Source organism: Gadus chalcogrammus, chromosome 7, assembly GCF_026213295.1.
Source record: "Gadus chalcogrammus isolate NIFS_2021 chromosome 7, NIFS_Gcha_1.0, whole genome shotgun sequence".
NCBI classification, from domain to species: Eukaryota; Metazoa; Chordata; class Actinopteri; order Gadiformes; family Gadidae; genus Gadus; species Gadus chalcogrammus.
Genome location: NC_079418.1, coordinates 18,735,225 through 18,747,297, shown reverse-complemented (window position 1 = coordinate 18,747,297; position 12,073 = coordinate 18,735,225). Strand labels below are relative to the sequence as shown.

The 12,073-nt window shown below is 47.1% G+C and overlaps 1 protein-coding gene across 1 annotated transcript in view; it reads right to left on the bottom strand.

Moving 5' to 3' along the window:
• Positions 1-291: 291 nt before the first annotated feature.
• LOC130386036 (glutamate receptor ionotropic, kainate 1-like) overlaps positions 292-12,073 on the bottom strand; it is a 30,174-nt gene continuing 18,392 nt past the window's right edge. Inside the window, exons 11-19 of the mRNA XM_056594822.1 lie at positions 12,033-12,073; positions 10,935-11,158; positions 9,576-9,694; positions 7,465-7,682; positions 5,385-5,610; positions 3,819-4,069; positions 1,547-1,588; positions 511-581; positions 292-304 (exon numbers count right to left, since the gene is read on the bottom strand). The exon at positions 12,033-12,073 is cut by the window's right edge and continues 163 nt beyond it. Coding sequence (XP_056450797.1) covers positions 292-304; positions 511-581; positions 1,547-1,588; positions 3,819-4,069; positions 5,385-5,610; positions 7,465-7,682; positions 9,576-9,694; positions 10,935-11,158; positions 12,033-12,073 — 1,205 coding nt within the window. The remainder of the gene's footprint in view (positions 305-510; positions 582-1,546; positions 1,589-3,818; positions 4,070-5,384; positions 5,611-7,464; positions 7,683-9,575; positions 9,695-10,934; positions 11,159-12,032) is intronic.

Here is a 12,073-nt window from a genome sequence, read left to right as displayed (position 1 = left end):
TCCTTTATTTCCATCTCTCTCATAGTCCAACTACATTTGAGTTCCTCCGTGTGTTTTCTGAGCCAATAGCTTGTGTGATAGTAAAAACTTCCATGCGGGCATAAATCACCATGATATCGCTCACACAGCAACATGCCATAAATCCATCGCTACTTATCCCGATGGGTTTTCAGTGGGCGTCCCGCCCTGGGTTAAACAAAAACTGCTTTTGCAATCCTTTCCCAGGACAATTCCAATGCTGCTGTTTCCCCCACTGGTGTGTTGTCTTTTTGTCAGGCTTTGCATGGAGGCTCAGACACATCCACTGAGAGTGGGAGGGTTAGGTGGGGGGGGGTACAGGTCGAAAAGAGCACTAAGGAGTAGCTGGAGCATCTGAGAGGGGGTGGTAAAGATTGGATTGGTGTTAAAACAAAGGTGATGGGGGATAGGGCGGGAGGGGGGCGAGGGAGATATCTAGAAAAGCAGAACGAGATAAGGGAAAGGTGGAGGGAACAAGGAGCCGGAAGGAACAGGGTGTAATTCTCCACATTTGCCTCTCCCCTCCTGTTCCATTTCTTTTTCACCTTGGCCTGGCTCAGCAGGTAGAAATAGACCTAAAGGACTGGCAGTAATTTGGCAAATACAGGAGGGGGATCGACATGCACTGCACAGAGGATAAGGAATTGAAAGTAGGGGGGTGAACGTGTGTATTTATACCAAAAAGGGATGGAAGTATTCAGCGATGGAAGTATTCAGCTTTCCTGTGGTACAGCACCATGTTTTACCCTTCCCATTACCCTTCCCATATAGCACACACACACACACACACACACACACACACACACACACACACACACACACACACACACACACACACACACACACACACACACACACACACACACACACACACACACAGAATGACACACACAAGATTGCTATCGCAAATCGTACCAACAATCCAGTAGGACAAAAGTCTTCACAAATATGCAAAAGTTGTTTACTCTGAAAACAGTACAGTGGTAACAAAGTCCTGTGAGGGGGACGTCTACAAATGATGCCTGCTCCGATGCCCTCCCTCTGCTCAGAACGGTATGTGGCCGTACACTAACAGGAGCACAAGGGGACACGAGGAACCTCACCTTCCATCTGTCCCTCGTTCTCTCAAGCCTCAAGTCAAATGCACCACACACATTGAAACCTACTTGTGATGCCTATTCCTGTACATTACATACATCTATAAACATTCAGCTGTAGGGGGAGAAGAGGGGGGGGGGGGGGGGGGGGGGGGGGGGAGTGGATGGGGGGGGGGGGCGGTGTTGATGAAGATTGCACATTGATTTTTATACCATAACACAGCTCACAAACACAGCTGAGGAACGCTCAATGGCATTTAACATAACAGTCTCTCATCCCGTCTTCCTTCTGGGAGCGTATGGATTCAGGTGCTGCAGCATCCCGTCCGCGCCTCCCTCTGAACGGGCGGGGGTTGACAGAATATGCAGTGGGACTCTGCCCTGCCGCTGGAGAGAGGAGAGCTCTTCTTGCTGGGTTTGCAACACTGAATGTTGAGACCCAGCTCTTCCATGATGGCAGTTAAAGACTCGCACTACCAAAAAAAAAAGAGGGACAGCAATTTAGACTTAGGCGTTGAGGCACTCTATTACAGTTATGGGGTGTGCTGGCTGATGTGTATTGGAGGTCTCAAGAAAACGCAGGAAAAGCCTGGGGAGGGTTGCTGATTAATGGTTAACGATTAATGAACCGTGCACTTTTCTCCCCTCTCCTGGCCAAGAAGGCAAAACAATAACGCAAGATTTAAAAAACCATTGGTTTATATTAGCTGCTGATGAGTTTTATAGCGTCATTTGTTTACATTAAAATCTGACAGAGCGATGACACAAAACTTTTGAATATGTGACCTCTGCAAGCAGAATGCTGTGAATTCAGAAGGTGGGACATGTCAAATTACATTGTGTAGATTTGCAACCTTGTGCCAAAGTCACCATGTTATCATGTTGGCCGTAGGAGCTGTCTCTTTACCGTGCAGCCATCACTATATCTCCTTAATTGTGAGTTTGCATAACTTACCTGATAAAGAGGGTTTTCGGATTCCAACCCAACCAAATAAACAGAGAACATGCTGAAGTTTTAAAGCACGCAACTTTCAAAAAGGTCATGCAAAAGGGCGATAAACAATTCATACAATTAATTGATATTGCCTGTCTCTCTATACTTGATTCAGCTGCCTGGATCTAGTTCCCAGAAAGAGCCTTGTACTGCAGAATGACTCGGCCACAAAGGAATGTGCCACACTGGCCAAGCAATTAAGGCTGCTGCTTTTGCCCTGTAATTACAGAGTCATTTATACAGTTTAACATTGCACTAGTTTGCACAAATCCCCTTTCAGGAGAGGTTGAAACGAAAAAAATTATCATGTTTTCATTTTAATATTAAAGTGCTGGCAGTGAGGACTTTATTATAAGGTGCACTGGCCTTGAACAAAAGGCTAGGAATAAAAACGGCCGAAAGGGGTTCTCTATCTTTTCAACCCACTGAAACGTTATGCCATACAACGTATGGTCAAAAGAACCACTTTCATTTTACACATATAATTATACCAGTTGATAGTCTTTGTTTAAATAGTTACAACCAATTTCTAGTGGAAATAATAATTATGTAGTGGAAATATATAATCATCCTTTCACTAACTGAAGCCTAATTAACACATCTTTAGGTGATGTAACAAAGATGACTTCAACAATGGAAGCCAAAAGTTGGGTTCTTATTGCTGGCACTTGTTTTCCACCCAGAGGATTAATTTTCCTGGCCCTCATCCATTGAAGTGCACCTTAAGCAGCAATAACTGCAAATGAAGGCAGGGTGAATACACTCAATACGCAGGCATGCTTCCAATACACAATACTCTACGCTTAGGAAATAAGCAATCTCCTAAATACAACCACAAGCCACCACAAGGAGGGGTGTGTGTGTGTGTGGGGAGGGGGTATGTGTGTATGTGTGTGTGTGAGGCGGGGGGGGGGGGGGGGGGGGGGAGTTAACTGAACGGAAAAGTCACTGGGGTCAAGAGGGACAGTTTTGGGATCCTTTAGACCAGGTTAAGGTGAAGTTTGGTAGGTAGGTTTTTGTTGGGGGAGGGGTGCGATAGGGGGGGGGGGGTAGTGAGGAACCTGGCTACAGGTGACCAACCTCTAGGCTCTAGAGCGCGTGGGCGGGGCTTGGCTACTCTAGGTCGTCTCCCAGCAGCCCCCTGCTCTCCAGGTCGGTGGACAGGGAGGTGCCTGAGGAGGAGGCGGAGCCATGCCGCTGGGACTCGTGGGACTGCACCCCATAAAAGAAACAGAAGGCCTGGCTACGGCAGAGTGGCGGCGGCGGCGGAGGAGGAAGAGAGGTGACATCACATCCATCAGATCACATCGGACATCGTCGTCGTCCAACCTCGTGAATCGCGATTGGACGACGGGTCAAAAGTGCCCACTTTTGGTTTGCAGAGGTCATGGAAGCTTGGCTGATGATGGCACGATTTGGCATCGCTTCATATACATTGATTAGTTGTGTCAGCGGGCCATAGCAGCAGAACAAGTAGCACAAGGTCCATTATGCCAGGACCATGTATTGACCTTGTAATGTAATATAATATAAGAATTATATAAGAAATAAGAACATATCATAATTAAGAAGAATCGATGGGAATTAAAATGCCTCCATGCATGTTCTGTCCAATGGTAAGAATGTAGACAACATGTAACGTAAGCAAAGTCGTCGTCCCCCCCCCCCCCCCCCTCCAGAAGCAACGCCCTGCTCTCTCTCCTGCTCACCTCCTCGATGTCGGCGTTGCGGCGGGCCTTGTAGATGAACTCCCCGATGGCCACGAACACGGAGAGCACCAGCCCGGCCGCCAGCACGATGAAGATGCCCCCGATGTTCTCCACGCCCAGGGCGTTGGCCTCCTTGTTGTCCTCCTCCGGACAGCCGTTGCCCCTCCACCACTTCTCCTTCATCATGTGGAGCTTGCCCTCCTCCTGCAGCTGGAGGATGGCTATGGTCACCTTGTCCCGGTAAGGAGAACCTACACACAGGGACAGGGGAAGGCGTTGGATGGGAGAGGGAAGGTTACTGCTTGACACACTGGAGACGTGAGAGAGAAGATAGTGCTGGACACACTGGAGACGTCAGAGAGAAGGTGGAGCTGCAGGACGCGCTATAGGTCGTGTGGAGATCTCTAACCGCCTCTAAGGGGGGGGGAGACTGGCTGGCTTGGGTTTGGATGTGGAAGCGTTTCATTGTAGGTGTGTAAGAGGTTATATTTCATGTATTTCACGCCTAGGCTTCGCCTTATGGGCTTGTCCCGTGCACCGGACAAGCCTAGACGGCTACGCCTACAATCATAAAGTTATAATAAAATAACTATCGTTCAGTGGGTGGGTCAGGACGGAGCAATATTCGTGATATTAAAAACAGCATTTACATTCTTGCCACAAGTGCATTGCCAACATTTACATTTTGTATTGATTCAAGGTTAAGGATTGCAAGGCCAGTTGCCCTAACACAGAATAGAGGGGAAAAGAGCTCAATATGCAGGGTCAATTATTGCACTTGTCAGTCGGCTGACGGCAAGAGAAGATTTCTGTGTGCGTAAGTTTGGATACAATAGGCTATTGACCGCAGAACCTTGACTCTGGTATTTGAGGGTGCTTGAATGACAGTCTGAAGTGCTTCTGAACCTTCACTATTTCGTACCTTTCAGCCCAACATGCCCTTGCATCAGGTTTGCTTTTCAGCGCACGATAAACATTTGCGAAGTGCTTGTGGCCGTCTGACTTCCATTCAAAAAGTTTCTGTCTCCGATCCAATGCGCAAAGTTACCTCTCGTCTTCCAAATCAGACTTTAGATGTATAATCTGTACTCTGATCATGGAAGACGAGCTAACATCTGGGGGACCGGGGAGACTTTCTTTTGGTTCATAATTGTTTCTACCGATCATGATGCTGGAACGTGGAATCAGCAAGCACGTAATTGGCTCGTCCTAGCGAACATGCTCGGCCAGCACTAGAAAACAATTAAAGTTTCAAATTCAACACCATGTGGATCACTGCAGGAATAAAACACCCTTTTCTGAAAGTTGTATCTCCATGCGCAAATCAGCTTATCCCTGGTACAATATCTCCGAAACAAAATGAAAAACAAGGCATAACTCTAAACCTTCAGTTTTCGGTTTCCAGCTCATTCTCCGAAAACCTTCTCCCCCTCCAGACGTTCTGCCATAACATAGAAGGACGGCTTGATCCAAGATTAGATCACCCATTACCGGCCCCCTTTAATGACCTGTGCCATTATTCACCGTGATGAGGGCCTCTCCTGTGATCTGACGTTTCCTCCTCACCTATGGGCGTCCCCACCCCGTAGCCCTTGGAGTCGATGAGGCCTCCGATCTGCGTGAGGTTGCAGTTCCTCTGGCTGATGTACTCGATGCTGGTGGACTCCATGAGCATGGCGTAGTCAGTGGTGAGCACGCGCGTGATGCCCTCGCGGTTGTTCTTCACCAGCGCTGTGTTCTTCCTGCTGCTCATGAAGGCCCACATCTTCTCATAGGTGGAGATCTTTGATTTCTGATGCAAGAAAATGCATTGGAAGACACTGCATGGGTTTGCGCCTTTGTAGAACTGTTAAAGGTTATTTTTTAACCCTCTATTTTTAGAGGTTATTTTTTAACCCTCTATTTTTAGATGCAGATGGAAATATGTATATGATGACAAATGCATGACATCTAGTTAGTTACACCAATTAACACAAATTATCCTTTGCATTTATAAACTATGTGTCTCTCTCTGTGCATTTCATTTGTGTGCGGGTGTGTGCGTATGCGTGTCTGTGTGTGTATAAGTGTGTGTGTGTGTTTGTGTGTGTAGGTGTGTGTGTGTGTGTGTGTGTGTGTGTGTGTGTGTGTGTGTGTGTGTGTGTGTGTGTGTGTGTGTGTGTGTGTGTGTGTATACATTTCTTCTTGCTAAGTAAGGAGAAATTCAAGGGAAAAAATGGGACAGCTGCAATCTAAATCTTCCCAGGCTGATTCAATTTGTTTGGGCCATCAACGCTGTCTGTTTCCTCCCATCCAGGCAGCCATAATCACAGCCGGCAATCTGTGGGGATGAAGCCCCATGCGGATCACCCATGCTGGGCCACCAGGATGCAGGACGGGTTGGCGACAAGTGAGGGAGGGAGGGAGGGGGTAGCGAGTGAAGCCATGGCCAAGGAAAGTTGCTACGAGTATGCCTCATACTGATCTAAGGTAGTCACTCACAAATCAGACTTTTGATTAATTATTTAAAGTTTTGCGCTAACATAGAAAGACTGCTGGATACAAGATTAAACCTAAGATAACGCAGATGCACGCTGGGCTTTGAAACAGTGATTTATAAAAAAAGTACATATTTTTAAAGGCTCTCCCTTAACCCCCCTGCCTATCATTATTTAGGTCAGATTGGCCCCAGCAGGAGTTCTGGTTGTGTGTGCGTGTTTGTGTGTGTGTGTGTGTATATTTGTGTTTGTTTGGCATGTGTGTGCGTATGTGTATGTTTGCATGTGCATGTGTGTGTGTGTGTGTGTGTGTGTGTGTGTGTGTGTGTGTGTGTGTGTGTGTGTGTGTGTGTGTGTGTGTGTGTGTTGTGTGTGTTTGTATCAGCACATTTTGCAGATGTTCCCATTGCTGAAAATATATTACCATTGCACTGATTTCAGAGTAAACAACATTTGCATATTTTTGATAACTGTTGTTGCTGATGTTTGTTGCTGTTGTCGTTGTCGGCAGTGGTCGTGCATGCGTGCATGTGAGTTGATTCAAGCTTAATCTAAAGAGAGAGTTTGGTTGAAGTGCAGTTAGCACCTAAGCAGACACACCTTCTGAGGGCTGAAGGGAAATAAACAATGCTAATTATGCTGCTATTCATGCCTATCTTCACAGCATATGCATGACAGGGCACGGGGGGACAGCGAGTGTTGGTATGGAGACGAGAGACCATAAAGCGTGACTTATATATTCCTAAACACACAATCACCAAACTAATCATGCAATGATGAACCTATTGTGAAACTAATTTGAAACCAAAACAAAGGTCTGTGATTGACATACAGATAGATATTCAACAACAGATGCCACAAAGTCACAAAAAATAAAAGGTTTTTAACAAGTTCCACATATCGATTGTAATTTGTAATTCAAATACTACAGTATTATATAAACATAACTATTGCAGTTGACTTGAGTACAGTAAAGCCTGCAAATCCCTTTGGGCCCTGCTTACTTGTAATGGACATCTGAAATCATTTGCAACATTCTATCGACAAAATAGAAAAACGCCAGAGTCTCCAGCACCTGCTCTCAGGGCTGTCTAGCTCAAGAGGGTTTTGGAGCATCCAGACACCCCGCAGACCGACCCCACCTAAAACCACCCGTGTCCGGACCCTACCTTGAAGAAGGTCATGGTTGAGCCGTCCCTCACCGCGCCGTACTCTATCCTGGTCTGCTTGGCCAGGTCGTCGGCTGAGTCGATGGGCGCGTCCATGCGCTCCACGGTGAGGAAGGCGGCCAGGTTGGCCGTGTAGGAGGAGATGATGATGAGGGTGAAGAACCACCAGATGCCCCCCACGATGCGCGTGGACAGAGCCTTGGGCATGAGCTCCGAGCCTGGGCACAGAGCGACAGGGAGATGGTGGAGCGGCACGCTGGGAACACGGTTGTTGCTGAGCTAATAAGTTAGGGCTATGTGGATGTTGGCGCTTGTTAGCCTTTCATCCTTCATCCAATATGCTGGTTGTTAGCTCAGCGGGGTAACAGGAGCGATCAGAATTGCAGTGGTATAGTTGTTTTAGTTTGGAATTGGACTAGTTTTATGGGTATTGATGTGACTGTGTGTGTGTGTGTGTGTGTGTGTGTGTGTGTGTGTGTGTGTGTGTGTGTGTGTGTGTGTGTGTGTGTGTGTGTGTGTGTGTGTGTGTGTGTGTGTGTGTGTGTGTGTGTGTGTGTGTGTGTGTACCTGTGTGTGTGTGTGTGTGTGTGTGTGTGTGTGTGTGTGTGTGTGTGTGTGTGTGTGTGTGTGTGTGTGTGTGTGTGTGTGTGTGTGTGTGTGTATGTGTGTGTGTGTGTGTGTGTGTGTGTGTGTGTTTGTGTGTGTGTGTGTGTGTGTGCTCCAGATAGTAGCATAAGGTAGGAAATGGGCAAAATTATGAAATCCATAGTCCTTCACAGCTAAAACAAATAGGTTTACCCTAATACATGGATTTCCCCCCCAGTCTGAGTATTTGATTTTTCCTAAAATGGCCATGTTTTCTACAGCTGCCATGGGGGTTTAACAACTCATATTTACAGTAAGAGGCTGTGAGAAAGAAATTAAGCTTCTTACAGCCTCTTGTGAGAAAGAATGGCTTGCCTGGTATAGATGTAACTAAGGAGTCTTTTTAGAGTTTAATTTGAAAGAAGCAGGTAGGTTTCAATAGGAGCGTCAGGACAGCGCAAATAATCGTGGAACTATAAATATCTCTACATTTAGGTAGAGGTTTAATTTCAGGAGGAAACTTTAAGGGATACCTTTCCATGTTTCCTGAACATATGTCCGTGTTCTCTGAACATGTGCCATCGTTTATAGGCCAATGCCTGAAGAAAGGGCGTTTGGGGTGATAGACAGCATCATCTGAACTGCCATGTATCCAAGGTAGTGGTTACTGTCAGAACACACTGCACCCTGCAGAACGCCCAAGGCCACTGTAAACTACCCTCAAAGCACCGGCACCAGGGAGCTGGTATATCATATCAATCTCTCTCTCTCTCTCTCTCTCTCTCTCTCTCTCTCTCTCTCTCTCTCTCTCTCTCTCTCTCTCTCTTTCTCTTACTCTCTCTCGCTCTGTTTGTCTCTCTTTCCCTTCCTCTCTCACACTCCGTCTCTCTCCCTTAAAGTCTCCCCTCTCTCTCTCCCTCTCTCTCTCTCCCCCCATTCTCTCTCTCTCTCCCCCTCTCAGTCTCTCTCTTATTCACTCTCCCTTTAAGTCTCCCCTCTCTTTCTCTCTCTCTCTCTCTCCCTCTGTCTCTCTCTTTCCCCCCCCTCTCCCCCCCCCCTATTTCTCTCTCCCCCTCTCTCTCTCCCCCTCTCTCTCTCCCCCTCTCTCTCTCTCTCTCTCTCTCTCTCTCTCTCTCTCTCTCTCTCCCCCTCCCCCCCCCCCCCCCCCCTCCCCCCCCTCTCTCTCTCTCTCTCTGAGGTAGATAAAAGCAGGCGTTCATTGAGCTCCAGCTCCAGCCTCCATCGGGGTGCAGCGTTGGTGGTGCTGGCGGTGAGCCGTGTGTGGCCGGGGAGTCACGGTGAATTGGATGTGAACGGTGTGTTTGCTGAGGATTAGCAGGCACCACTAGACTCTCTGCTGCCCCCTGCACAGAGTTCAGCAGACCACCCTGACAGAGGGTTGGATGGTGTGACGCACAGACGTTTAGCTAACAGATGGATGTAGCTCAGGGGTGTGGTCGACCCCTGGGAGGGCGGGGGGGGGGGGGGGGGGGGGGGGGCGGCAGGTGACCCTGTCTCCTGAATACCTTGTCGCATGAGAGCCCCAACGCCAAACCAGAAGCTGTTGAGCAGCGTGAAGTTGTTCTCGATCAGGGTGGAGGACGGGTTGCATGGGTGGGGGTTGTACCACTCGTAGGGAGTGAACCTGAGGGGGGGGGGGGGGGGAAGAAGAGGAAAGGATTTATGGAAGAAGACAGAAGAGACAACAGGACAAACTATTATAGTCATGTTGTTTGATTTATGGAGGAAGACAGAGGGACAACAGTACAGATGATGTATGAAATAATTGGTCGATTTATGGAAGAAGACACAAGAGGCAACAGCAGAAATGATTATAGTGTTTGTTACGTTTATGAGGGAAGACAGAAAAGGAACCTTAGAAATGATATATGGTATTATTGGTAGTTTTTTGTAAAGAAGACAGAAGTGACAACAGCAGAAATTATGTATGATATAATTGGTAGATTTATGGAAGAAGACAGAAGAGACAACAGCAGAAATGATTATAGTCATGTTGTTAAGTTTATGAGGGAAGACAGAAGGGACAACATTAAAAATGATATATGGTATTATTGGTCGCTTTTTGTAAAGAAGACAGAAGTGACAACAGGATAAACTATTTTAGTATTATCGTTAGGTTTATTGGCGAAGACAGAAGTGACAACAGAGAAATTATGTTTGATATAAGTGGTTGATTTATGTAAGAAGATATAAGAGACAACAGCAGAAATGATTATAGTGTTAGTGTTCGGTTTATGAAGGAAGACACAAGAGACAACAGCAGAAATGATGTATGGTATTATTGGTCGATTTATAGAATCCCCACGTATAATAATACACACTAGCATCCAGTCCAATTTGATTGAAGATGAAAAACCGAGTGCATTCAGATTTTGGTCCCAGAAAGCAATTTATTTCTCGCTGGTTTAGTTCTCAAGTCAAAGCAAACCATGATTGAGGCGGAGATTTAGTGGCAGCTTACACGTGGTGCTTCTAAATAACAACGAAAATACTTGCACTAAGGTGGCGGGACTTGATAACGATATTTCTTAAGAGCAATCATGTTGGTTCCACAAATCCAAATTACATCTGCTTTGCCTCAATCAGGATTATGCATATATATATAGATATATTTATAAAACATATACCCAAGTATAGTGCCTGTATGTTAAAGTAAATAAGTTCTGGCAGTTCTTCGGAGAGCAGCACTGGACAACTCAACCTTTCCTGTCGTTCTATCTGCCGTTGCCCTCGTTCATAACCCGACCTCTAGATCTCTCCGCACACTTCTCTCCTTCAATCCCCATGTCCAAACCGCCCCCCCCTCTCTCTTACATCCCTCCACACTAATCCTCGCTAATCCAGGCACCCCGCCTCTCTCCTACCTGGCGATGACAAACAGCACACAGCTGACCCCGGTGCAGGCCAGCAGCACGTACATCCAGATGTCCGGCGACAGGGGATTGAGGAAGGAGAACACCCCCGGGTTGGTGCCGTTGGGCTTACGGTACAGGATGCTGATGCCCAGCGTCATGAAGGGCTTGGAGAAGTCGATGGACTTCTCCCGGACGTAGGTGATGGTCAGGGGAGCCACCGCCAGGTCCGCTATCTGGTCACACCACAAAGGACAGGTTTAGAATCAGGATTATGTGTTGGCCTGTTTTGTTTGTGTTTTAATGCCCTGCTTTCTAATCACGGGTCGAGGAGGTCTGCTGTTTTGCTATATGTATAGAGGCCGAGGGTAGGACCCTTGTGTACGCACTCCTCGGCAGACAGACTGCCTTAAATCTTAAATCATAAAGGAGTGGAATCACACTTTATGATTTAAGATTTAAGGCTGTCTGTCAGACAGCCTTAAATCTTAAATCATGAAGGATTGGAATCACACTTTATGAGACAGTACTGCTTCGTACGCTTGTTGGATCCATGCAACCAGCAAGAATGTAAATCCCGGACAGATGGCTCAACTTTATGGCACATTTTCTATGCAGTCCATGTTGCAGCGTTTTGTGGTACTCATATGAAGCTCTGTTCACACGACACAGCGAGCGCGGTACCCCTTTGTTGGCTGCAGGTTTGCATTTGGGTTGTCCTGGCAGGAGCATACAGCCCTGAAATCCCATCCTCTACGCTGAGCTGCCCTCTGCTTATGGAACACGTTGTGTCAGTGGCTCAGAACCAGTGGCTCATATATGCTACATTTAGCCCGGGCTTAAAACAACCCATAAAAAGCAGAAGGCAGAACGGCAATGTGACATTTTCAAAAGGTACAAAAGAAACGCCTATATTCGCGGGGGAAGGAAGCGGTACGTCTTTTCCCGCGTCCCTGACTCATCGTTAAGCCACAGCGTTGATAACTCATTTTCACACTTTTCCAGCACTTCCAAACCATCCATCCAGTCCACTGGGAGAAGCGGTGCATTTCAGATTCACTGATTCCCTTCGGAGGCGTGAACGCAGAAGGGACACCGGCCCGGACTCACGTGGTCGATGAGCTCGCGGACCATGCCGTTCCACTCGCCCT